Source organism: Anas platyrhynchos, chromosome W, assembly GCF_047663525.1.
Source record: "Anas platyrhynchos isolate ZD024472 breed Pekin duck chromosome W, IASCAAS_PekinDuck_T2T, whole genome shotgun sequence".
Lineage (NCBI taxonomy): Eukaryota > Metazoa > Chordata > Aves > Anseriformes > Anatidae > Anas > Anas platyrhynchos.
In genome coordinates, this window is record NC_092620.1 from 4,296,717 (window position 1) to 4,323,762 (window position 27,046).

The 27,046-nt window shown below is 45.6% G+C and overlaps 1 protein-coding gene across 2 annotated transcripts in view; it reads left to right on the plus strand.

Annotated features, from left to right (window-relative positions):
* Window positions 1-27,046, plus strand: part of LOC101798468 (transcription factor RFX3) — a 264,473-nt gene that overhangs the window by 207,280 nt on the left and 30,147 nt on the right. Inside the window, exons 8-12 of one of the 2 annotated variants that reach the window (XM_038169515.2) lie at window positions 3,439-3,560; window positions 7,391-7,503; window positions 8,315-8,430; window positions 8,860-8,943; window positions 9,076-9,211. In XM_038169515.2, coding sequence (XP_038025443.1) covers window positions 3,439-3,560; window positions 7,391-7,503; window positions 8,315-8,430; window positions 8,860-8,938 — 430 coding nt within the window. In that variant the 3' untranslated portion in view covers window positions 8,939-8,943; window positions 9,076-9,211. Of the gene's footprint in view, window positions 1-3,438; window positions 3,561-7,390; window positions 7,504-8,314; window positions 8,431-8,859; window positions 8,944-9,075; window positions 9,231-27,046 lie in introns of those variants that run through there. The other variant, XM_038169514.2, reaches the window with a different exon arrangement.

Sequence of the window (27,046 nt, forward strand, 5' to 3'; positions counted from 1 at the left end):
CAATAAATCTTACTGTCTCCCTATGCCGAGTCTGTTTTGCCCGTTACAATAATTACTGCGTGATCTGCTTATCCTTATCTCAACCTTTGAGCCCTTTTCATCATATTTTCTCCCCATTCCTCTTTGAGGAGGGGAGTGAGAGAGCGGCTGTGGTGGAGCTCAGCTGCCCACTCGAGCGGAACCACGACAACCATATATACCACGTTTCTCACACGGCTGAGGGAGCTAGGGTTGTTTATACTGGAGAAGAGGAGGCTCAGGGGAGACCTTATTGCTCTCTACAACTACCTGAAAGGAAGTTGTGGGGAGCTGGGAGTCGGCCTCTTCTGAAAGATAACCAGAGTTAGAACAAGAAGGAATGGCCTCAAGTTACTGCAGGGGAGGTTCATATTGGAAGTGAGGAGAAATTTCTTCTCAGGAAGAGTAGTCAGGTACTGGAATGGGTTGCCCAGGGAGGTGGTGGAGTCACTGTCCCTGGGGGTGTTTAAGGAAAGGCTGGACTTGGTGCTTAGGGACATGGTTTAGTGGGTGATATTGGTGGTAGGGGGATGGTTGGACCACATGATCTTGGAGGTCTTTTCCAACCTTAATGATTCTATGGTTCTCTGAAATGCGATACCTCCTTTTGCTGGTATCTCCTGTGTGGAATGCTTTGATCAGACTCAAGATAATGGCAGTAGGCTGACCTTGCATTGCAGTTCCGGGAATACGTAGAGCTAATGCTTTTTTCCATAACTCAGTTCTCTGTTCTCAAGATTGCACTTGCAGGTTTCTAGAATTATTTTCCTTTAGTTCAGTTTCTGTTCCCATTTTTACAGGTCTCCTCACCTTATGATCTCTTCTGCAGGTGTTCAGTTGTTTGTTTGTTGTTTTTTTTTTCAGCTGGTGCTTCCTCCCAGCACATTTTTCATGGTTAACAATGCAGTGCATTAATTCTGCCCATGTAGGGAGTTGCTTAAGGACATTCTGCGCATCGTCACCTTATGTTGCATTATGTTCTGTGTCTCTTTGGATCTCATCTCATTTTGCAACTAAGTATGGTTTAAGAATTTCCAGGGCTTCTCTCATCAGTGACTTTACCATTGCAAAATCTCCTGTAGCAGATAGTGGGACATTGTGGGTCTCTTGTTTGTGCATGGCCTGTATGCAAGCGGCTTTTGTGACAGCTATAAAGACCTCACTTAGAGATTTAATAGGGACTATGGAGGGTTCACCCTGCTCCATGGTGTCTGTCTATTGCCCCAGCCCAATAAGCTACTCGGCTGGTGAGAGAATGGGGCTTATCTGCTGGGTCAGGTCCTGAATTTGAGAAAACTCATGGACCCCAACAGCTGTTTGCTTCATCCTCACTTAGCATTATCTGGTCTCCACCAGTGAAGCATACTCACAACACTCATTCACTTTCATAGAATCATTCAATGCTTTGGGTTGGAAGGGACCTTAAAGATCATCTAATTCCAAACCCCCTGTCATGAGCAGGGATGCCACCCACTAGATCAGGTTGCCCAGGGCCTCATCCAACCTGGTCTTGAACACCTCCAGGGATGCAGCATCCACTACTTCTCTGGGCAACGAGAAGTATGGGGGGGGGGGGGGAGCACGCTATCATAATATCACATGTCCTATGTTATTGTATAGTTAAAAATGTCAGGAATGCCCAGAATTTTGGATGCCTGATTCTTATGGGATCTTTCTCATAAGCTAAAATCTAAGTAGTTACATGGAGCATTATTAGTATCTGTTTAATAAGATCAAAGATCACCAGGCACGTGGGAGAACAGACCAACCCCCACCTCGCTACATCCTCCTTTAAGGTATTTGTAGAGAGCAATAAGGTCGCCCCTGAGCCTCCTCTTCTCCAGGCTGAACAAGCCCAGCTCCCTCAGCCACTCCTCATAAGACTATCCCTATCCATCAGCTGCTCCACATAAGACTTGTTCTCCAGACCCCTCACCAGCTTGGTTGCCCTTCTCTGGACTCGCTCGAGCACCTCCATGTCCTTCTTGTAGCGAGGGGCCCGAAAATGAACACAGTACTCGAGGTGCGGCTTTCTCCCTTCAACTCTAGTTTAAAGCCCAATCAATCAGCCCTTCTAACTCCTGTACAAAAATCCTTTCCCCCCCCGATAGAGAGGTGTATCCCATCTGGTGTCAGCAGGCCTGGTGTCGCGTAGAACTTCCCGTGACCCAAAGTTCTGCCACTGGCACCAGTCTCGGAGCCACATAGTTATGAACTGAGTCTGCCAGCCAAGGCATGTTGAACATCATCCCATTGGCCTCTGCCCATTGATCCAACCTGTCCAGGTCCCTCTGCAGGGCCTTTCTACTTTCCCGCAGATTGACACTTGCCCCCCTTCCCCCCCCAACTTGGTGTCGTCTGCAAACTTACTAAGGGTACAGGGGTGATTTTCTCAATTCAAAGTCTGCCCTCCGGAAGTCCAAGGTAGCAGCTTTACTGACCCCCCATCCTGACTTCACCAAGAACAGAGAACACCACCATTTTGCAGTCACTCTCAGTAGTAGTAGTAGTCTCAGGATGCGGGGGGGGGGGGAGATTGGGGTTGCGGTCAGTCCATAACACTTCATCTCTTCTGCTCCTTCCTACTCACACTCTTCCCCTGCTCAAGCAAGAGGTCCCTCCCACAGGGTGCAGTCTCATAAGCTAAAATCTAAGTAGTTACATGGAGCATTACTAGTATCTGTTTAATAAGATCAAAATGAGAACATGCTCAGAGCTGACTCAACTGCTTCTTGAGAGGAGAATTTCCAGAGTGGAATGTGTTGACCTTCCTAAAGTTAGTACAAAGCTTTATAATCTGCACAGTGCAATGGGACAGAATTAATTTTTAGATGTGTGCGGAATTGCAGGCTGGATCTTCAGCCTGTCAGTGTGATGATCTTAGAATCTGACCATCCAAGCCAGCATTCCTACTAGTCTTTTTGTTCCTTTTATCCTTCATAAAAGCTTTTGTGAGTCAACATATGAAGAGTTTAAGTCTGAGTAGTCTTCTCAGACCTTCTGAGCTCATGAGAAGTTTGTTGCATTTAAAAATTATTTCTTTTCCTTTGTCTCCAAAGAGTAGTATGGCCCTTTTTAAGGTGATGAAAACTTATTTTTGAGCTACTTGATTCCTGGGACTTTAAGTTCTTTGGAAAAGGAAAGATTTTGATTCTGTTTAGTATAAATGAACTTTAGGTCGTAGTTTTTAAACTAAATTCCACTAGAAATAGGTAGTTGTGCTGTGCTATCATCTATATGAATTTTGCATTGCCAATGTTCTGGCTTTCCTTACTACAATTATTCTGATGTTAATTTTTACTTGTATCTAAACTAGCAAAACTGCATTTTGAGACTGAGAAATAAGGCAGAACAGATTGTAATATTGCACTTATGAAAAAGTAAACATAAAGGATAATTTTGTATTTGATATTTTTGTAGGTACAAGCCTGTGCAAAAAGTGGATGGAGTTGCAGATGGTTTCACAGGAAGTGGTCAACAAACAGGCACATCTGCTGAACAAACTATAATTGCCCAAAGTCAACATCATCGACAGTTTTTAGGTATGAAAAGATGTGTTGTATTGTTGTATAAATAAAGTAAAATCCATTATCACCACTGTGGCGGGTTAACCCTTGTCTGGCCGCCAGGTGCCATCAAGCTGTTCTCTCACTCCCCCTACTCAGCAGGACAGTGGAAGAAAATGCAATGAAAAAGTGTGAGGGTCAAGATAGAGGACAGGGAGATTGCTTACCAATTGCCGTTATGGGGAAAACAGACTCGGGGAAGATTATTTTATTGCCAATTAATTACAAAGTATGATTGTGAGAACTAAAACCAAAACTAAAAAGACCCTCCCCCTACCCCCCATTCTTCCCAGGTTCAACTTCACTCCTGATTCTTCTGCATTCCATCCCCTGGTGCTGGGGGGGGGGGGGGGGGAGGGATGGGGAATGGGGGTTGTGTTCAGTCCATAGCATTTCATCTCTTTGCTCCCTCCTCCTCACACTCTTCCCCTGCTCAAGCAAGAGGCCCCTCCCACAGGGTGCAGTCCTTCACAAACTGCTTCTACATGGTTTCTTCCCATGGGACGCAGTTATTCAGGAACAGACTGCTCCAGCATGGGTCCCCTACGGGTTGCAGTTCTTGCCAGAAAACCTACTCCTGCATGGGCTCTTATCCATAGGATGCAGTTCCTGCCAGGGGTCTGCTCCAGCGTGGGCTCTCCACAGGCTACAGCCTCCTTCAGGCCATATCCAACTACTCCAGTGTGGGGTCCTCCTCGGGCTGCAGGGTGGATATCTGCTCCAATGTGTTCCTTCATGGGCTGTAGGAAGACAGCCTGTTTCACCATGATCTTCTCCATGGGCTGCAGGGGAGCCTCTGCTTCAGCGCCTGGAGCACCTCCTCCCTCTTCTTCTTCACTGACATTGGTGTCTACAGGGTTGTTTCTCTCACTCCACTCCTCTATTACACAGCTGCCGTGCAGTGTTGTTTCTTTTGTTTGTTTGTTTTTTTAAACCTTTCTTAACTATGCTTTCACAAAGGTGCCACCAGCTTTGCTGTATGGCTTGCAGTGGGTCCCTTTTGGAGGCAGCTGGAACAGGCTGTGTCCAACATGGGGGCAGCTCCTGGTCTCTTCTCACAGAGGCCACCCTGCTGGCAAAACCTTGCCACATAAACCCCATACAGCCATGAACATCGTCATACAAATACAATAATTATTTTTAGTTATGCTGCCCTGTTTAAAACACTCACTGATAACAGAACAAAAAAGTTACTAATAGGAGCTTAATATCATATATTGTAAGACATGCAATATTTAATATGCATCATACAGATATAAAATGAAAAATGTGAAAAGACTATTAGCATTGCAATATATTTTAAATCTACCATGCAAGTTCCATGAAGCATTTTATAAAAAAAAAATGCAGGTTGAAAATCCTACCCTAAAAGCTTAGTAATTTTCACTGGCTTCCCAATTCACACAGAATCTCACAAAATCACAGAGAATGGTTTAGGTTGGAAGGGAGCTCTGGAGATCATCTGGTCCAACTCCACTGCTCAAGCAGGGACACATAGAGCAGGTTGCGCAGAATCCTTGGCTGCATAAAAAGAAGAGTGGCCAGCAGGCTGAGGGAAGTGTATGGCTGTTTGGTGCTTAGCTGCCTGCCAGGTTAAACCACAACAGATTTTAAACTAATAGAGAATTGGGTAGATTTAGATTAGATATAAGGATGAAATTCTTTACTATGAGGGTGGTGAGGCACTGGAACAGGCTGCCCAGAGAAGTTGTGGATGCTACATCCCTGGAAGTGTTCAAGGCCAGGTTGGATGGGGCTTTGAGCAACCTAGCCTAGTGTGGGAGGTGTCCCTGCCCGTGGGGGGGTGGGGGGTGGGGGAGGGTCCAGCCTTCCCATGTCTAGGAGGCTTTTGCATATCCTCAAGGAGAGAGACTCTGCAACCTCTCTGTGTAACCTGTTCCAGTGTTCTGCCACCTGCACATAAAATGGGATTATATTATATATATATATATTGCATTTGTTGATGTAACTGATCTTATTGATTTCCCATTTGTGGAAACAAATGGTAATTTAGTAATTTGCTAAAGTAAAAAAGCCTATTAAATATCTTATTGCAGTAACTGTACACTTAGTTTTGAGTTCATACATTGATATTTTGAAGATCCACATTCTTTGGCCTAGCCTTGCTGTTACTGAAATCATTGAGAACCTTAGGCTGTAGTTCACGTTTTTGAAATTTCCTTCCACATTCTCCCTGGTTGACAATATATTCCCCCACACGCCCGATACTAGTGTATCTCTTAGAAACATTTGTGAGCAATAGTAAACGTACATGTTGTCTATAGTTGAAAGTCTTGTAAATTTCAAATAAATATATGCTGCTGAGTCTAGGAAACCCTTGCATTCATGTTAATACAAAAACTATTCAATTGATAAAAACAACAACAACAAAAAAACAACATTTAATAACATTAACCTCTTATATTCTGCTTTATCCTGTCATATTCTTTAATATATTAGGGTTTTTTTATATACAGATACAATATACTTGTGAAATCATTTTAATCTGCTACCTGCCTGTAGTGGGTTTACGTGGCAAGGTTTTGGTAGCAGGGAGCCATAGAGGTGGTTTCTGTGAGAAAGATCTAGAAGCCGCCCCATGTTTGGGAAGGGCCCCATTGTTTTCCAGATCTGAGCCAATAAGCGATGTTGTTTTGCGCCTCTGTGAGAGCATATTTAAGACAGGGAAAAAAACGCTGCGCCACACAGCAGCCGGGAGAGTCAAGGGAGTGAGAAACAGCCTTGCAGGTACCAAGGTCAGTGTAGAAGGAGGGGGAGAGGTGCTCCAGGTGCCAGAGCAGAAGTCCCCTGCGGCCTGTGGTGAGGACCATGGTGAAGCAGGATGTCCCCCTGCAGCCCATGGAGTACCACGGTGGAGCAGGGTTCCATGCTGCAGCCCGTGGAGGAGACCACGGTGGAGCAGGTGGCCCTGCACCGACGGAGGCTGCCGCCTGTGGAAGATCCCTGCCGGAGCAGATTCCGGGCCGGACCTGTAGCCCGTGGAGAGGAGACCACGCAGGAGCAGGTGACCTGGCAGGAGCTGCTGACCGTGGGGGAGCCAGGTTGGAGCAGTTTTCTCCTGAGGGATGGACCCCGTGGTACGGACCCATATCTGGAGCAGTTCTGGAAGAGCTGCTGCCTGTGGGAAGCCCACGCCGGATCAGTTCATCAAGGACTGCATCCCATGGGATGGACCCCACAGCACAGGGGACGAGAGTGACCGAGAAGGAGCGGCAGAGAAGAAGTGCTGTAGATTGACCATAACCCCCATTCCCCCGTTCCCCTGCGCCGCTCGGGGGGGAGGAGGTGGAAGAGGGTGGATGGGGGGGAAGGTGCTTTTGGTTTCTTTCCTTTGTTTCTCACTTCTCTCGCTTGTTAGTAATGAGCAATAAATCTTACTATCTGTCTTCTTATGCTGAGTCTGTTTTGCCTGTTCCAATAATTATTGCATGATTTTCTTGTCCTTATCTCAACCCTTGAGCTCTTTTCACATATTTCTCCCCATTCCTCTTTGAGGAGGGGGAGTGAGAGAGCGGCTGTGGTGGAGCTCGGCTGCCCACTCGAGCGGAACCACGACACTGCCAAGAATAATTTAACATTTCCTTTTGCTTAAAAAAAATAGCTAGCTGGTTTGTTAACAATTTTTTTTGCAACATTAAAATATATTAAATATGAAAGACATTCCTCTTTGGGCATTATGACCTTCTAGACTTTATATATTTACATCATTCTTAAATCTTTTCTAATTGAGCTGTAGTTGGCACCATTCACAATGGTTTTCTTCTGTTATGTTGTCATGGAAACAGATACATCTCGAGTACTTCCAGAGTTTGGAGAAGTTGAAATATCTTCTCTACCAGATGGTGCTGCTCTTGAAGACATAAAATCATTGCAAAGTCTTTATCGAGAGCACTGTGAGGTAAGGGAAAAAAGGCATTCACATAAATCATTCTTCATTGAAAATTCATGTCTTCTAGTGAGAATCAGTACAACTGGATGTCTGACACAAAACATATTACAGGCAGGCTATTGACATCTGATGTGCTAACCAAATAGTTGGCTTATTTCATCAGAAATGAAATTGGAAAAATGATTTCTCTGAAATTTCTCTCTTTACCAGGAAAGAAGAAAAATATGTAATAGAATACTGAGACTGGAATACAATAATGTATATTTTTGGAGATTCTTAGATAAATTACACTTTAGATATATGCAGAGCTTTGCTTTTGTTTACAGGGGTTGAAATCAGATTAAATTATTAAATTATTATTTCTAACATTTATGTTAAAAACAAGCTCGCTATTTTCTTCAAGTTTTAAAGAAACAAGTTGTTTAAGGTTGTTAACATTTCATATTAAATAATGTCTTAAAATTATTGTTGAAGGTGCCAGAAAAAAAAAAAGAAAAGTAAAAAAAGTAACGAAATAGCAATTTTCCTACGTGTTTTTAATAGCATTAAAACTTCTGTTTAGGTGAAGTCACCCGATATGTTTCCTTAAGCTCTCTTTTCTGGAGAATTCTTTCTATTTTCACTTGGACTGATCTGAGTCTATGCACACTAGTAAAATTCATCGCTAAAAAGTTATTAAAATACGTTGTTTATTTATAAATCTTAATTTGTATTACTTTTTCTGAAAACTGACTAAGGGGAGGGGAGAGCTATACCACTCGAAGGAGCTGGAGGAGAAAAATGGTAGAAGATTATCTGCACTTGTTTTATATTGTTTTAGGCAATAGTGGATGTTGTTGTGAATCTTCAGTTTAGCCTGATAGAAAAATTGTGGCAAACTTTCTGGCGCTATTCTCCTTCTGCTCCAGCTGATGGCACTGGTATTATTGAAGCAAGGTCAGTATATGTCACTCTTAAATAAATAATAATTCATTATTATATTGTTTACTATTATTTATAATTTAATACACAGCCCTGTTTAATAGAGGGTACTTTAGGAGAACATGATGATGGAAACATGGATGATGTTAGAGGAAACATTTCAGCAAGTGTCGGCTGGGGGGGGGGGTTAGAACACTGAAATCTGCCAAACCTCACTTAGCTTCCTGACTCTTCCAAAACTAGTTGTTTTATTCATGTTTCCAGATCTCATGATTTACTAACCAAGGCCAGTAAATGTCTCTCTTTACTCTATCATCATAATATAACAGCAAGTGTCAAATCAAAGCCTTGAAATGACTGTATACATCTTCCATTTTTTCCTTTGTTTGGATGACTACAAAGTGTCCTTACACAATATACTGTCCCATTCTTTTAAATTCCAAGGACCATTTTTATGCTACCTCTGCATAATTTCTGGGCTGGAGCTGAACTTTGGAGGCCATTTTTCCCCAGTTTCATATGAACAAGGTAAAGAGGTTCAATTGGATGTAACTGAGACTTTTACAAAGTTTTTATTAAATAAGCAAAGTCCATTGTACTTTTCTTATCTGTATGTAAATGCATTTTCATTTATTCTTTTGTTACTTTTATTCACGCCAGCAATCTGACTGAAATAGAAAGTCGACTTCCAAAAGGAAAACTGATTACTCTGTGCAAAAATGAGTCTATTCTGAAATGGATTTGTAATTGTGACCATGTGATGTACCAGGCTTTGGTGGAGATTCTCATTCCTGATGTCCTTAGACCTATTCCTAGTAAGTTAAACACAGATAACACCTCATAAGAATTTTGGCTTGGTTTGTTTTATGTGGTGGTGTTTTTGTGCATCACGTGAGACTTTGGGGAATGATTTCGAAGGATATAAAAGTAGCATGTGTCATCTTTCCTTAATTCTGTTGAGTAGGAAGGTGTACTGGAGTTGATGTAAGCACTGTATTTAAAGAAAAGGAGACTAGATATTTCACTGCATTTAGGGAACTCTCCAGAAGTTTTTGGAATATATTTCCCTATGGAAGATGCTTTTGTCACTGCAAAGTCTAAGTTTTTATTAATTTTAAGATAAAAATGGGTTCCTTTACACACTGGCTCTAGTCTACCTGACAGATGCGAATGCACTATGGTCCTGAGCCTGAGTCCATTAATGTCAGACAGTCTTTCCACTGACTTCAGTAGACTTTAGCATTACATATAAAAAAACTTTCCCAGACCAGACTTTTCCTCTGGTCTCAGGAGCCTGGGGTTCCTGAAAGCAGTCCTTACCAGTAAAGACTGAGGTGAAGAAGGCATTCAGTACCTCATCCTTTCCCATGTCCTTGGTCTTCAGGATCCCTGCCCCATTCAGCAGCAGGCCTGCATTTTCCCTGGTCTTTATTTTGCTGCTGATGCACCCGTAGAAGCTCTTAATGTTGCCCTTCATATCCCTCGCCAGTTTCAACTCTAGGTGGGCTTTGGCTTTCCTAACCCCATCTCTGTACTCTCAGACAGTGTCTCTGTATTCCTCCTGGGTCACTTGTCCCTTTTTCTGGCTCCCATATGCTTCCTTTTTATGTTTGAGTTTAGTCAGGAGCTCCTTGTTCATCCACACAGGCTTCCTGCCACCTTTGCTCGATTTCCTGCTCACTGGGATGGACCATTCTTGATCACGGAGGAGGTGATCCTTGAATATCCCTGGACCCTCCTCTGCTCTCCAGGACTCTACCCTGTGGGATTCTTCCAAACAGGTCCCTGCACAGGCCAAAGTCTGCTCTCCTGAAATTTAGAGTTGTGATCCTGCCATTTGCATTGCTCCCTCCTCTCAGGATTCTCAACTCCACCATCTCACTGTCAATGCAGCCCAGGCTGCCCACAACCTTCCAGGCTGCTCCAACCACAGTTCTTCCTTGTTTGTAAGAATTGCATCCAGCAGAGTGTCTCCCCTTCAGCCCTGTTTTTCTGATTACAAGCTCTCTCTTTTTCCATAACACCTTGAACCCGCTCCTTGTCAACCCATTCCACCACTTCCTCATTTGATTGTGGACCTCCCTTGTCATTTCTAGTTTAAAGCTCTCCTCACCAGGTTGGCCAGCCTGCTGGTAAAGATGCTTTTGCCTCACTTGGTCAGGTGGATCCCATCTCTTTAGCAGTCTTTGATTCTTAAACAGAAATCCCCACGGTCATAAAAAACAAATCCCTATTGTCATCACCAGCTGGGCAACCAACTGTTGACCCACAGGATCCTCCCATTCCTCCTCAAATCCTTCCTTCTCACTGGAAGGATCAAGGAGGATATTGCCTGAGCCCCCATGAACTTCTCCCATTGCCTCCAGGTGCATGTAGTCACACTGGCTATGCTCCAGGTCTCCCATGGCAGTATTGTCGGTGATGATTCATAAGGGGTAATAGTCCGAGGGCCGGACAAACCTCTGCAATATCTCTACAACATCCCAGATCCAAGCCCCCAGCAAATAGTAAGCCTCCCAACACAGCAGGTCAGGTCAGCAGATGTGGTCCCCCATCCCCTACAGCACAGAGTTTCCCGTTGTTATCACTTGCCACTTCCTTCTGGTACTGCTGCATGGCTCAGGCTTAGTTAGCTTGGATGCTTCACTGTACAGACTTCCCAGACCCTCATCTGCTCTAAGGATGCCAAACCTGTTCTTTAGTTGGAGATATGCAGGTGGAGCAGGAGCCTTCTTCCTGTTGTTAGAAGTCACAAGCTTCCAGCCTTCGCCATTTCCAACCCTTTAGGTTGGAAATTAGGAGAAATCTATTCTCAGAAAGAGTAGTTAATAGTTAGTAGTTAGTCCCCTTAATGATTCTATGATCCTAACTCATTAAGCACAGACCACCCAATCCTCCTTCAATACAGCTAGGGGTTCAGGCTGCAGGGTCTTGGAGATGAACTGTTCAATCTCTTTCTTATCATCTCTGACACTACACAATCTGCTGACCTCCTCCCGCACCTCCTCGGCAGCACAGATCCTGTACTGCTGCACACCTTCTGCAGGCAAGGAGACTGGCTCCCTCTGCCCCAGCCTCAGTGAGAGACCCCAGGCACTCCTTATACCCTGAGAGCTGCATTCTCCCTTGGGAGTTCGGTCTGGATTGAGGCCTTTGATATTGTAGGGATAGTTGCTCCAACAGCTGGAGGTGGTGCCCTGCAATGCATTAACAGCATTGCTTAGGACATGGATGCAATTCTCTGCAAAGTTTCTCGCCCCCTTCTGTGTAACCTTCTGAGCAAAGTGCTGCATCTGTTGGCTGCCTCTGCTAGCAATGTTGTAAGAAGCAACTCAGGAAAATATTTGCAAGCATTACTTTGTAGAAGGTATTATCAAGCAAGGAAATAAAGGCTAGTGTTACCACATGATGAAGACTGAAATAACTACAGAAAAGATACACAGTAAATAAAACATCTATGTTTATTGCTTATATGTAAGTTTGCAGAAAAAAAAGTAATAACTGCAGACTCTTTCTTGTGTATCAACACTAAAACCTTCTTGATTATTTATGTTTGCAGTAGAAATTAAAATGTAGAAGACCTCACCCCTGCAGGTCACTGAATTTAGTGATTAGAATCGAAATATCATAACATATGCTTTGTGCCACTAACTGGTTAAAAATCCTCATTCTGTCACAGTGCTCAGTAGTTCATATGAATCAAGTTCAACACATATTAGACCACTATGTTTAGAACCTATTTGTTTAAAACAAACATCTGCATAGCACTAGCTAATCTCCAACTTTCATCTGAAAAGCTAAGAAATAGCAAAGTAAAAGTCATATAAACTCTACTTAACTTTTAAAATTTTTAAGCAAAGCTTAAAAAATTAACTAGACTAAGCCTCCTAGAAGGCTTAACTATATCCAAGCATCAAAATTAAATATGTATCTCATTTCACTAAAAACAGTAAAGAAATTACATAATTGCTTTCTATAACTAATGACTTCTGTCTTCCAGTAGATCCTCATAGAGAAGCTGTTAAAAGTATGGGCTGGATGAGCAGACAGTGAGGTGGACTGAAAACTGGCTGAACTGCCAGGCCCAGAGGGTGGTGGTCAGTGGCATGAAGTCTAGTTGGCTGAGGGAGTTGGGACTGTGTAGCACAGAGAAAAGGAGGCTCGGGGGTAGTCTCATATGTAAAAAGTATCTCAGGGTGTAAAGAAGACAGAACCAGGCTCTTTTGTCCAGTGAAATATCAAGAAGCAATAAGCACAAATCGAAACAAAGAAAGTTCTGTCTGAACATTAGGAAACACTTCTTTACTCTGAGGGTGACCGGAACAGGTTGCCCAGAGAAGTTGTGAAGTCTCCCTCCTTGAAGATCTTCAAAAGCTGCCTAGACATGGTCCTGGGCAAGCTGCCCTAGGCGGCCCTGCTTGAGCAGGGGGTTTGGACGAGATGATCTCCAGAGGTCCCTTCAAACCTCAACCCTTCTGTGATTCTGTGATTCTGTGATTCTGTGATTCTGTAATAAAGATTCAAGTTATAGAGAGAGATGTGTATAAAAGTCCTAATTCAGCAAAATCATATCAGCCAATTCTTAATTTAGTAGGGATGAACTTTGAGCAAGTACTCCAAGACAAGCAGTTAAATGTATTTTAAGAGCCCAATGCTTAAATGTTTTGCTGAATCAGCTTTGTTGTTGTTGTTGGAGGTTTTGAGGGGAGGCGCTTAAGAAAAGAAAAAAAAAAGCAAATGTACTCCAAGAGGTATATTAGAATATAAGTAGAAGTAATAGTAATGCAGTTATGAGAAATTATGAATCATAGAATCACAAAATGATTTGGGTTGGAAGGGATTTTAAAGATTATCTAATTCCAACCCCCCCCCCCACACACACCGCCCTGAGCAGGGAAACTCCTACTAGACCGGGTTGCACAAAGCCCCATCCAACCCGGCCTTGAACTCTTCCAGGGATGGGGCATCCACAACCTCTCTGGACAACCTCTTCCAGTGCCTCACCACCCTCAGAGTAAAGAACTTCTTCCTAATGTCTAATCTAAATCTACCCTTTTTTAATTCAGAGCCATTCCCCCTTGTCCTATCACTCCACTCCCTGACAAAGAGTCCCTCCCAAGCTTTCCTGTAGGCCTCCCCTTAGGTACAGTAATGTCGCTATAACGTCTCCCCGGAGCCTTCTCTTCTCCAGGCTGAACAACCCCAACTCCTTCAGCCTGTCTTCATAGGAGAGGTACTCCAGCCCCTTGATCATCTTCGTGGCCCTCCTCTGTACTCATTTTAACAGGTCCATGTACTTCTTACATTGGGGGCCCCAGAGCTGGACACGGTACTCCAGGTGGGGTCTTACGAGAGCAGAGTAGAGGGGGAGAATCACCTTCCTCAACCTGCTGGCCACGCTTCTTTTGATGCAGCCCAGGATACAGTTGGCTTTCTGGGCTGCAAGCACACACTGTCGGCTCATGTTGAGCTTCTCATCCACCAACACCCCCAGGTCCTTCTCCTCAGGGCTGCTTTTAGTCCATTCTCCGCCCAGCCTGTATTTGTGCTTGGGATTGCCCCGGCCCAGGTGCAGGACCTTGCACTTGGCCTTGTTGAACTTCATGAGGTTCGCACAGGTCCACCTCTCAAGCCTGTCCAGGTCCCTCCGGATGGCATCCCTTCCCTCCAACTGATCTCCACCTGGACATTGAGTCGTTGACCATTCAGCCAATTCCTTACCCACCGAATGGTCCATCCGTCAAATCCATGTCTCTCCATTTTAGAGATAAGGATATCATGTGGAATAGTGTCAAATCACAGAATCACAAAATGACAGAATGGTTGAGGTTGGAAGGGACCTCCAGAGATCATCTAGTCCAACCCCCCCCTGCTCAAACAGGGTCACCTAGAGCATGTTACACAGGATTGCATCCAGGCAGGTTTTGAATATCTCCAGAGAAGGAGACTCCACAAACTTTCTGTGCAGCCTGTTCCAGTGCTCTGTCACCCCAACCATAAAGAAGTTCTTCCTTATATGGCAATGAAACCTCCTGTGGTTCAATTTATACCCATTACCCCATGTCCAATCACTGGCCACCACTGAGAAGTGTTTGGCCTCACCCTCTTTACATTGTCCCCTCATGTATTTGTAGAGGTTGATAAGATCCCCTCTCAATCTCCTCTTCTCTAGGCTAAACAGGCCCAGCTCACTTAGTCTTTCCTCATAGGACAGATGCTCCAATCCCTTAATCATCTTTGTGGCTCTGTCCTGGACCCTCTCTAGAAGTTCTATGCCCCTTTTGTATTGGGGAGCCCAGAACTGCACACAGTATTCCAGGTGTGGCCTCACCAGAACTGAGTAGAGGGGGAGGATTACCTCTCTTGACCTGCTGTCCACACTCCTCCTGATGCAGGCTAGGAACCCATTGGCCTTTTTGGCCACAAGGGCACTTTTCTGGCTCATGGAAAGCTTGTTGTCCACCAGGACTCCCAGGTCCCTCTCCGCAGAGCTGCTCTCCAGCAGGTCAGCCCCCAACCTGTACAGGTACCTGGGGTTGTTCCTCTCCAGGTGCAGGACCCTGCACTTGCCCTTGTTGAACCTCAGGAGGTTCCTCTCCATCCAACTCTCCAGCCTGTCCAGGTCCCTCTGAATGGTCGCACAGGCCTCTGGTGTGTCAGCCACTCTGCCAAGCTTTGTACTGTTCGCAAACTTGCTGAGGGTGCACGCTGTCCCTTCATCCAGGTCACTGATGAATAAGTTAAATAGCACTGGACCCAGTACCAACCCCTGGGGGACACCACTAGCCACAGGCCTCTAACTAGACTCAGCACCGTTGAGCACAACCCTCTGAGCTCTGCCATACAGCCAGTTCTCAATCCACCCCACTGTCCACTCATGGATCCCACCCTTCCAGAGCTTGTCTATGAGGATGTTATGGGAGACAGTGTCAAAAGCCTTGCTGAAGTCAAGGTAGTTAACATCCACTGCTCTCCCCTCGTCCATCCAGCCAGTCATCTCATCGTAACAGGCTATCAGGCTGGTTAAACATGACTTCCCCTTGGCGAACCCATGCTGACTATTCCTGATCACCTTCTTATCCTCCACATGCTTAGAGATGGCCTCCAGGATGAGCTGCTCCATCACGTTTCCAAGGATGGAGGTGAGGCTGACTGGCCTGTAGTTTCCTGGGTCTTCCTTCTTGCCCTTCCTGAAGACTGGAGTAATGCTGGCTTTCTTACAGTCCTCAGGCACCTCTCCTGTTCTCCAAGACCTTTCGAAATACTTTGCACAGGTCCAGGTAGATGATGTCAGTTGCTCTTCCCCATCCACAAATGCTGTAACCCCATTGCAGAAGGCCACCAGATTTGTCAGGCACAATCTGCCCTTAGTGAAGCCATGCTGGCTGTCACCAATCCCCTCCTTATTTTCCATGTGTGCAATGTGTGCACCCTCATTGAGTGTACCCTTGGTAAGTTTGCGGACGACACCAAGTTGGGGGGTGGGGGGGGGGGAGTGTTGATCTGCCGGACGGTAGGAAGGCCCTGCACAGGGACCTGGCCAGGACGGGTCGATGGGCAGAGGCCAACTGGATGAAGTTCAACATGGCTACGTACTGGGTCCTGCACTTTGGTCAGAACAACCCCATGCAGCGCTACAGACTTGGAGCAGAGTGGCTGGAAAGCTGTGCAGAGGATAAGGATCTGGGGTGTTGGTCAAGGCTCACCTGAATGTGAGCTGGCTGTGCGCCCAGGTGGCCAATGGCATCCTGGCTTGTATCAGGAAGCCAGCAGGACCAGGGTGGTGATTGTCCCCCTGTACTCTGCTCTGGAGAGACCACACCTTTTGTACTGTGTTCTGTTTTGGGCCCTGTTAGAGCGCGTTGCAGGAAGCATGGCCGAAAGCACGACAGACACCAGCAGAGTCAGATCATGCTCCTCCATTTTATTGCCCGAATAGCCTAACTTTTATAGTGAACTTAACAGGGGCGGACAGTGTTTCACACAAGATTATTGGTCAAAAGCACTCAGAAAAACAACTACAAGTAAACAACCCCACCTGCAAGAAAACAACCCCCTTGTGATTAGCAGTCACGTAGATCTTGTCCTTGAAGCCAGCTGCTGGTAACAATATTTTTCTGAATTCCTCAATTGGGCGACGTGGGAACACTGCCATGGGAACTTCTCATAGTTGCCCTGGTAGCTCGGTTTGCTCAGCTACAGCAGGCCATGGGATTTGCTAAGGCCTACTCCTGGTTGCATAAAGCAAGCTCAGATCGAGCAATTGTTCCACGGACTCATGTCCACATCCTTTGTGCCAATTCCCAACAGGGCCCCTCACTACAAGAAAGACATTGAGGCCCTAGAGAGTGTCCAGAGAAAGGCAACAAAGCTGGTGAAAGGTCTAGAGAACAAGTCTTATGAGGTGTGGATGAGGGAACTGGGGTTGTTTATACTGGAGAAGATGAGGCTCAGGGGAGACCTTATTGCTCTCTACAGCTACCTGAAAGGGAGTTGTGGGGAGCTGAGGGTCGGCCTCTTCTCGCAGATAACTAGTGATAGGACTAGAGGGAATGGCCTCAAGTTACTGCAGGGGAGGTTCATATTGGAAGTGAGGAGAAATTTCTTCTCAGGAAGAGTAGTCAGGTACTGGAATGGGTTGCCCAGGGAGGTGGTGGAGTCACTGTCCCTGGGGGTGTTTAAGGAAAGGCTGGACTTGGTGCTTAGGGACATGGTTTAGTGGGTGATATTGGTGGTAGGGGGATGGTTGGACCACATGCTCTTGGAGGTCTTTTCCAACCTTAATGATTCTATGATTCTATGTGCCTTAGCATTGTTTCCAGGAGGATCTGCTCCATGATCTTGCCAGGCACAGAGGTGAGACTGACCGGCCTGTAGTTCCACGGGTCTTCCTTTTTTCCCTTTTTAAAAGTGGGGGTTATGTTTCCCCTCTCCTAGTCAGTGGAGTGACACAACTTCTCAAATATGATGGACAGTGGCTTAGCAACTACATCAGCCAGTTCCCTTAGGATCCGTGGATGCATCACATCGGGTCCCATGGACTTGAGAACCTTCAGGTTCCTTAGATGGTCTCGGAACTGGGTCTGTTTATCAGGAAAAACGATTAGTTAAATGTATGATGCAGTTAAACAGCATTGCAAAGAATTATCACAGAATCACAGAATCATCTAGCTTGGAAGAGACCTCCAAGATCACCTAGTCCAACCTATGACCTAACACTAACAAGTCCTCCACTAAACCAGTTCTTCCTAATACCCAACCTAAACCTCCCCTATGCAACTTTAGCCCATTCAGTCTTGTCCCGTCACCAGGCACGTGGGAGAATGACCAACCCCCACCTCGCTACAGCCTCCTTTCAGGAATATATTGAGCGCAATAAGGTTGCTCCTGAGCCTCCTCTTCTCCAGGCTGAACATTCCCAACCCCCTCAGCCACTCCTCGTAAGACTTGTTCTCCAGGCCCCTCACAAGATTTGTTGCCCTTCTCTGGACTTGCTCAAGCATCTCGATGTCCTTCTTGTAGTGAGGGGCCCAAAACTGAACACAGTACTCGAGGTACAGCCTCACCAGAGCTGATTACAGGGGGACAATCACTTCCCTAGTCCTGCTGGCCACGCTGTTTCTTATACAAACCAGGATGCTGTTGGCCTTCTTGGCGACCTGAGCACACTGCTGGCTCATATTCAGCCGACTATCAACAAATACTCCCAGGTCCTTCTCTGCCAGGCAGCTTTCCAGCCACTCATCTCCCAGCATGTAGCACTGCTTGGGGTTGTTGCGTCCCAGGTGCAGGACCCGGCACTTGGCCTTGTTGAACTTCATGCAGTTGGCCTCAGCCCACTGGTCCTGCCTATCCAGATCCTCCTGCAGAGCCTTCCTACCCTCGAGCAGATTGAGACATGCACCCAACTTGGTGTTGTCTGCAAACTTACTGAGGGTGCACTCGATCCCCCTTATCCAGATCATTGATAAAGATATTAAAGAGAACTGGCCCTAGTACTGAACCCCGGGGGACTCCACTAGTGACCGGCCTCCAACTGGATTTGACTCCATTCACCACGACTCTTTGGGCCCGGCTATCCAACCAGTTTCTAACCCAACGAAGCGTGCGCCAGTCCAAGCCAAGAGCAGCCAGTTTCTTGAGGAGAATGCTGTGGGAAATGGTGTCAAAAGCCTTGCTGAATTCAAGGTAGACCACATCCACGGCCTTTCCCTCATCCACTAAGCGTGTCACTTTGTCATAGAAGGAGATCAGGAGATCAGGTTTACCAAGCAGGACCTGCCTTTCATAAACTCATGATGACTGGGCCTGATCGCCTGGTTTTCCTGCAAGTGCCGTGTGATTATAAAACAGTCCAGGTTGGAAGGGACCTCAAAGGTCATCAGTGCTAAACTTTTTGTGGGAAAAGGGGTCCTAGATGAGATGAGATCATATTTATCAGGGACTGTAGAGATAGGACAAGAACTAATGGCTTAGCTGGTCAAGGGAAGTGATTGTCCCACTCTACTCTGCACTGGTGTGGCCTCATCTCGTATACTGTGTGCAGTTTTGGGCGCCACATTTGAGAGTTATGTTTTAAGAAGCAACTCAGGAAAAATATTTGCAGTATTCCTTTGAAGAAGTACCCCATCACAGGCAGGCTTCTTTTATTTTTGATTTTCTTTTTGTTTTCTTTTCTCTTTTCTTTTTTTCTGGTTAATTGGGAAAAGTACCAACTGCGGCTGGCCAAAAAATGGGAAAATTTGTTTAATTTAGTAAATACATAAACTGATAATTCTATTTTTGTTTCAGCTTTTTTTCCTTTTCCTGATTTTAAGTATTTTTATTTTGAAAAAAAAATCCCCAAAATTTACTGTCACACAACTTCCTAATAAATATTACCATAAAATAAATTAGCAATGAGGAAAAACTTTGTTTTGTTGTTTTTGTTTTTTTTAAAAAAGAAGCTCTAAGTAAGTTTTTGTCAGTCAAAATGTTTGTGAAAACTTTTTAATGCCCCTGTAATGAATAAAAAATACTGTGTAGGAAAAAAGCCAATTTTCTTTGTTTAAAAACAAGTCAAACAGACTGTACTTGAGTCAGGAGTAAAGCTGATTATTATATGATGATTCAAGCAAAAGACCAGAGCCACTGTATATTACTGGCAATAGAACCTTTTCCCTGAGAATGGCCTTTTTATCCCTTCACAAGCGTCAGGATGGACAGTAACGAACTCGTTTGGGAGTTCCTATCCCAGACAGAGAAGTTATGTTCAACATATTTTCACATCGTATTTCTTGCTTTCAGCAAATACAAGTACAGGAAAGACTACAAAATCTTGTTATTTGTGAGATTTGAGTACAAGAGAGATGTCAAATGAGAACCTGAGAGTTTTGAATGTTCATCCAAAAATAAATTTTCTCCCTGTAACTTTTTTTGCTACACCATTTAGCAATGGCTGGGTGTGTTAACCACTGTTTAAAGGACAGAGGACAACACATTTTTTTGAATTAATGTATTGTTTTCAGAATTCATCAGAATTTCATGATCACTCTGTACGTCACTGTCCTCTAACAACAAAGTTTAGCTAAAAAGCGGGAATAGTATTTCTCTACAATTTAGAGCTCCTCTTCATTTATAGCTATAGTTCCTCTTTCTTCATTGCTCAATACTTTTTTTTGTTTTCTGAAATCAAGTTGCCACTGAGGTGCTTCTTTCCATACTGTTGTGGTTTAACCCGGCCGGCAGCTAAACACTACACAGCCGTTCGCTCACCCTCCCCCCTCCGTCTCTGGGACGGGGGAGAGAAATGGAAAGTGAAGCCCGTGAGTTGAGAAAAAGACAGTTTAATAAGACAGGAAAATAATAATAACAAAAAAAATAATAACAACAACAACAACAACAACAACAACAACAATAATAATAATAATAATAATAATAATAATAATAATAATAATAATAATAATACAATGGTGATAATAGGTAAGTAATAATAGTATGTAAAAACAAGTGATACACAATGCAATTGCTCACCACCCGCTGACTGATGCCCAGCCTCACCCCGAGCAGTCCGGCCCCCTCCCCCCGGCTAGCCACCCCTATATATTGTTTAGCATGACATCAGATGGTATGGAATACCCCTTTGGCTAGTTTGGGTCACCTGTCCCGGGTCTGTCCCCTCCCAGCTCTTACTGCACTCCCAGCCTGCCTGTTGGCAGGACAGAGCAAAAGGCTGAGATGTCCTTGGCTTGGTATAAGCACTGCTCTGCAACAATTAAAACATCGGGGTGTTATCAGCACTCTTCTCATCCTAAGCCAAAACACAGCATTCCACCAGCTACTAGGAAGAAAATTAATTCTGTTCTAACTGAAACCAAGACATCTATCCACCCCTTATTCCATACCATTTATGTCATGCTCAGGTTACACTCTTTTCCATACATTCTAATCAGTCACCTATAGTAGGCATGGTAGTGATAACATACAGTATTATATGGTAATTAACATGGTACAATTCAATTCATGGGCTATTCTCACCCAGTATTAAATCCCCTTGAGGTACACACCGGACCTCTCCGTTCTTTTGCATCACCCACCAAGTGTATCCAGGTCCCTGAGCAAAAGCAATTCCACGAATAGGTTTGCCTTTTCCTGAGGCAGGAGTAGCCCAGACTGTTTTACCCATCATATTTCTTACATGCACTACAGGAACTTTATCCCCATCTACAGTACGTAACAGGTTTGATTGGGCAGGTCCAGCTCGGTTGGCAGATCCCCTAGTATTGACTAACCAGGTGGCCTTTGCCAAATGCGTATCCCAATTTTTGAATGTCCCAGCGCCCATTGCTTTCAAGGTAGTCTTTAACAGGCCATTGTATCGTTCAACATTCCCGGAGGCTGGTGCATGATAGGGGATGTGATACACCCACTCAATACCATGTTCTTTGGCCCAAGTGTCTATAAGGTTGTTTCGGAAATGAGTTCCATTGTCTGACTCTATTCTTTCTGGGGTGCCATGTCACCATAGGACTTGCTTTTCAAGGCCCAGGATAGTGTTCCGGGCGGTGGCATGAGGCACAGGATATGTTTCCAGCCATCCGGTGGTTGCTTCCACCATTGTAAGTACGTGGCACTTGCCATTGCGAGTTTGAGGGAGTGTGATGTAATCAATCTGCCAGGCCTCTCCATATTTATATTTCAGCCATCGTCCTCCATACCAAAGAGGCTTTGACCGTTTGGCTTGCTTGATTGCAGCACATGTTTCACAGTCATGAATCACCTGTGCTATAGCGTCCATGGTCAGGTCCACCCCTCGATCACGAGCCCATCTGTATGTTGCATCTCTGCCTTGATGGCCTGAGGTGTCATGGGCCCATTGGGCTATAAATAATTCACCTTTATGCTGCCAATCCAGGTCCACCTGAGCTACTTCAATCTTAGCAGCCTGATCCACCTGCTGGTTGTTTTGATGTTCTTCAGTAGCCCGATTCCTGGGCACATGAGCATCTACGTGGCGTACTTTCACAGCCAGGTTCTCTACCCGAGCAGCAATATCTTGCCACAATGCAGCAGCCCAGATGGGTTTGCCCCTACGCTGCCAGTTGTTTTGCTTCCATTGCTGTAACCATCCCCACAGGGCATTTGCTACCATCCATGAATCGGTGTAGAGATAGAGAACTGGCCATTTTTCTTGTTCAGCAATGTCTAAAGCCAGCTGAATGGCCTTCACTTCTGCAAACTGACTCGATTCACCTTCTCCCTCAGCAGCTTCTGCAACTCGTCGCGTAGGACTCCATACAGCAGCCTTCCATCTCCGATGCTTCCCCACAATACGACAGGACCCATCAGTGAACAGGGCATATTTCTTCTCATTTTCTGGTAGCTTGTTGTACAGTGGGGCTTCTTCAGCACGACCCACCTCCTCCTCTGATGATATCCCAAAGTATTTGCCTTCTGGCCAGTCCATAATCACTTCCTATATTCCTGGGCGACTGGGGTTTCCTATTCGAGCCCGCTGAGTAATCAGTGCAACCCACTTGCTCCATGTAGCATCAGTTGCATGATGCGTAGAGGAGACCCTTCCCTTGAACATCCAGCCTAGTACCGGCAATCGGGGTGCTAGAAGGAGCTGCTCTTCAGTACCGACCACCTCCGAAGCAGATCGAACTCCTTCGTATGCTGCCAATATCTCCTTTTCAGTTGGAGTATAGCAGGCCTCAGATCCTCTGTATCCCTGACTCCAAAACCCCAGAGGCCGACCTCGAGTTTCCCCAGGTTCTTTCTGCCAGAGGCTTCAGGTGGGGCCGTTCTCCCCGGCTGTGGTGTAGAGCACATTCTTTACATCTGGTCCTGTTCGAACTGGCCCAAGGGCTACTGCATGGACTATTTCCTGCTTGATTTGTTCAAAGGCTTGTCGTTGTTCAGGGCCCCATTCAAACTCATTCTTCTCACGGGTTACTTGGTAGAGCGGGTTTACAATCAGACTGTAATTTGGGATATGCATTCTCCAAAACCCCACAACACCTAGGAAAGTCTGTGTTTCTTTTTTGCTAGTTGGTGGAGACATAGCTGTTATTTTGTTGATCACATCCATTGGGATTTGACGACGTCCATCTTGCCATTTTATTCCTAAAAACTGGATCTCTCGTGCAGGTCCTTTGACTTTATTTTGTTTTATGGCAAAACTGGCTTTCAGAAGGATTTGGACTATTTTCTTCCCTTTCTCGAAAACTTCCTCTGCTGTGTCACCCCACACAATAATGTCATCGATGTACTGCAGGTGTTCAGGAGCTTCCCCCTGCTCTAGCGCAGACTGGATCAGTCCATGGCAAATGGTAGGGCTGTGTTTCCACCCCTGGGGCAGTCGATTCCAAGTATATTCGACTCCCCTCCAAGTGAAAGCAAATTGTGGCCTGCACTCTGCTGCTAGAGGGATGGAGAAAAATGCATTAGCGATATCAATTGTGGCGTACCACTTGGCTGCCTTCGATTCAAGTTCGTACTGAAGTTCCAGCATGTCCGGCACTGCAGCACTCAGTGGTGGCGTCACTTTGTTCAGACCACGATAGTCCACCGTTAGTTTCCACTCGCCATTAGACATTCGCACTGGCCATATGGGACTATTGAAAGGTGAATGAGTTTTGCTGATCACTCCTTGGATCTCCAATTGACAAATTAGCTTATGGATGGGAATCAGGGAGTCTCGGTTAGTGCGGTTAGTACTGTGTGCAGTTCTGGGCACCACAGTATAAAAAGGACATGAAACTGTTGGAGAGTGTCCAGAGGAGGGCTACGAAGATGGTGAAAGGCCTGGAGGGGAAGACATACGAGGAACGGCTGAGGGCACTGGGCCTGTTCAGCCTGGAGAAGAGGAGGCTGAGGGGAGACCTCATCGCAGTCTACAACTTCCTCGTAAGGGGGTGTCGAGAGGCAGGAGACCTTTTCTCCATTAACACCAGTGACAGGACCCGCGGGAACGGGGTTAAGCTGAGGCAGGGGAAATTTAGGCTTGACATCAGGAGGGGGTTCTTCACAGAGAGGGTGGTTGCACACTGGAACAGGCTCCCCAGGGAAGTGGTCACTGCACCGAGCCTGTCTGAATTTAAGAAGAGATTGGACTGTGCACTTAGTCACATGGTCTGAACTTTTGGGTAGACCTGTGAGGTGTCAAGAGTTGGACTTGATGATCCTTAAGGGTCCCTTCCAACTCAGGATACTCTATGATTCTATGATTCTATGATATTGCCGCCGGTGCACAGTTGTGGTAGCGATTGGCACTTGCTGTTCTTCGACCCTCAGCAACCCCACAACAGAGGGGTCCTCTGAGAGACCAGGCAAGGTAGATAATTGTTTAATGCCCTCTGTCTCTAAGGCAGCTATACCAAAAGCCCACCGGAACCCTTTTGGGTCCTTGAAATATCCTCTTCTAAGATAGTCTATGCCAAGGATACATGGAGCATCCGGGCCAGTCACAATGCGGTGCTTTTCCCACTCATTCCCAGTCAGACTCACTTCAGCCTCCAAAATAGTCAACTGCTGAGATCCCCCTGTCACTCCACAAATACAGATGGACTCTGGCCCTTTATAGCTCGATGGCATTAGAGTACATTGTGCACTGGTGTCTACTAAAGCCTTATACTTCTGTGCGTCTGACTGTGGTGTAAATGCCTGAAGTAACTAGGAAAATAAAACTAACATTCACACTTTTAAGGAAAAGGTACAGCATTGAAGAGGCTTTCAGGGTAGGGCATAACTGCATTATCTGAGCATTCCCTAGGCTCCCAACCTTAGATGCTATCGCGCTGGGGAAACTTGGTGTGCTAGCTCTAAGGAACACCACGGAGCGTAGAGTGGAGTGGAGACACCACGGCTAGGCTCTGTAATCAGGTGGGGCCTCGATTGTTCTTGTGCACAAAGCTGCACTTTTTGCCACCCTAAGCCAAAGACCTGTCATGTTTTGACAAATGCTGTACCCTAGTGTACTTTTTGCTCATTGTAATATCATTATAATACCAAAACACACCTCCATCCCAAAAGCTACCCGCCTCCAAGGTGCGACCACCCCTCACTGAGCATGCGCCCTGAATTTCTCGGAGCCTATTACTTTAAACGGAGACGGGAAAACTTTACACCAATCATAACTAAGATATGCTTGACTAGAGCCACTCAAGCTCCACCTAAAAGATAGAAAATAATATAAATTGGCCCAAGAGAGAGGGGATGTTAGGGAAGATACCATCGTCAGGGGAGATACCATCCCGAGGACATACAGCATCCTTAGGACCTCCTGACTCCTGGGATCAGTCGACGGGCTGAGCCTCTCTTCCCCCCCCATTGGGACGCCTTTGGGTGAGATCTGAATATTTGCTTATAAATCTCTATAGAGTCTTTGATCCTTTTTAACGCGTTTATTCCTAGGCTGCGCACCTGTAACACCTGTAACACCTGTAACACCTATAACACCTATAACATCTGTAACACTTATAACATCTATAACATCTATAACATCTGTAACACCTACAACACCTGTATAACACCTGTAACACCTATAACACCTGTGTATTTCATGCATACTAGCTTGCTTTTGCAGATAGTCACTATCACCGGCAATCCAAAAGAACCTGATTATCTGTTGCTGTAATAAACCATACTTGATTGCATTGTGATAGCTCTCATTAATGCGACTAGGGTGAGGGTGGTTATCCGTGATAGTTCAGTGTTCTGAATCTAACCAGACCCCCAGACGGTTAATGCATTGTTGGTGAATGTCTGAACGGACCCCCAGGTGGTTAATACGTTTTTGGTGAATGTCTGAGCGGACCCCCAGGCGGTTATTACGTTTTTGGTGAATGTCCGAACGGACCCCCAGTTTTGGTGAATGTCCGACTGGTTCAGTACTCTGAATCGAAACGGGCCCGTAACGGTTAATCAGCTACACCCCTTTAACGCGACACTGACATGCCAGGCCATCGAATCCACACAGTCCAATAAACTCGATTGTCCCTTTCCTCCCCCTGGCTGGAGGCAGGGTCCCCCTAATCCTGGTCAGAATCTTCTTCGTTTCTGTGTTTGAAAGACTGTCTGCTGGAAGTTGGAGCAGCAAAATTTTCAGAGAATCCCTTTTTCCCGATTGTTTTCTTTTGCAACTCACGTACCCATGCCTCTAGGGTTGCGGTAGATTTTCCATCCCATTTTCTCATGTCCTCTCCATGGTCTCGTAAGTTAAACCACAGGGTGGCACGGGGTGAGTACCCACCATATCGTCTTCCTTGCGTGGATGAACGCCTACCCCTGATAGCTGAGACACTGCTTTGTACAGGTGCGGAGGAGAATAATCTCTCTTCAAGTTGGTGAACCTTTTCAGAAAGTTTCTCCACAGCTGAGACGTAGGCCTGTAAGGAAGAGGAGAGACTTTCTTCATACTGCCAAAGTTGTTTAGCCGCTTCATCCACTGTGGGTTCCTCATCCTCTTTCCAGGCCATTATTGCCAATGAGCTGGCATATGATGATGGTGCACTCCGTACAAACTTCCGCCACATGGGTCGTGTACACCTGACTTCATCTGGATCTTTGGACGTTTTTCTGAGGTCTGGATCCTCATAAATCACTTCCCGTACGGCTAATTCCCTCAGGTACTGGATTCCCTTCTCCATAGTGGTCCACTTGCCTGGTAGACATAGAAGTTCTTCCTTGAAGGGATACCTTTCCCTCACTGCTGAGAGGAGACCTCTCCAGAGGCTGTTAGATTGTGCTCCATCTGCAATTGCTTTGTCAATGCCGGCGTCTCGAGCAAGGGATCCCAGCCGCTTGGCTTCCCTGCCGTCTAATTCCACACAATTGGCTCCAGAGTCCCAGCACCGGAGCAGCCAGGTGACAAGCTGCTCACCTATACAGCGACCAAAATCTTTTCGCACATCTCGTAGCTCGCGCTCGTTTAGGCTTCGGGTAGTTACTGTTGATTTTTCGGCATCCTCATCTTCCTCCTCCTGAATCCTTGATGGCCCAGCGTCGTCGTCATCTCCGTCGTCTCTACACCTAGATTTGGCAGAAGACTCTCTGCGTTCTAAACGACCTGAATCTCTATACCATTTTTTCACCTTCTCTACAGGGGCAGCTTGCACTGCTACTGCTCGTTTCTCTGACCTTGTTACAG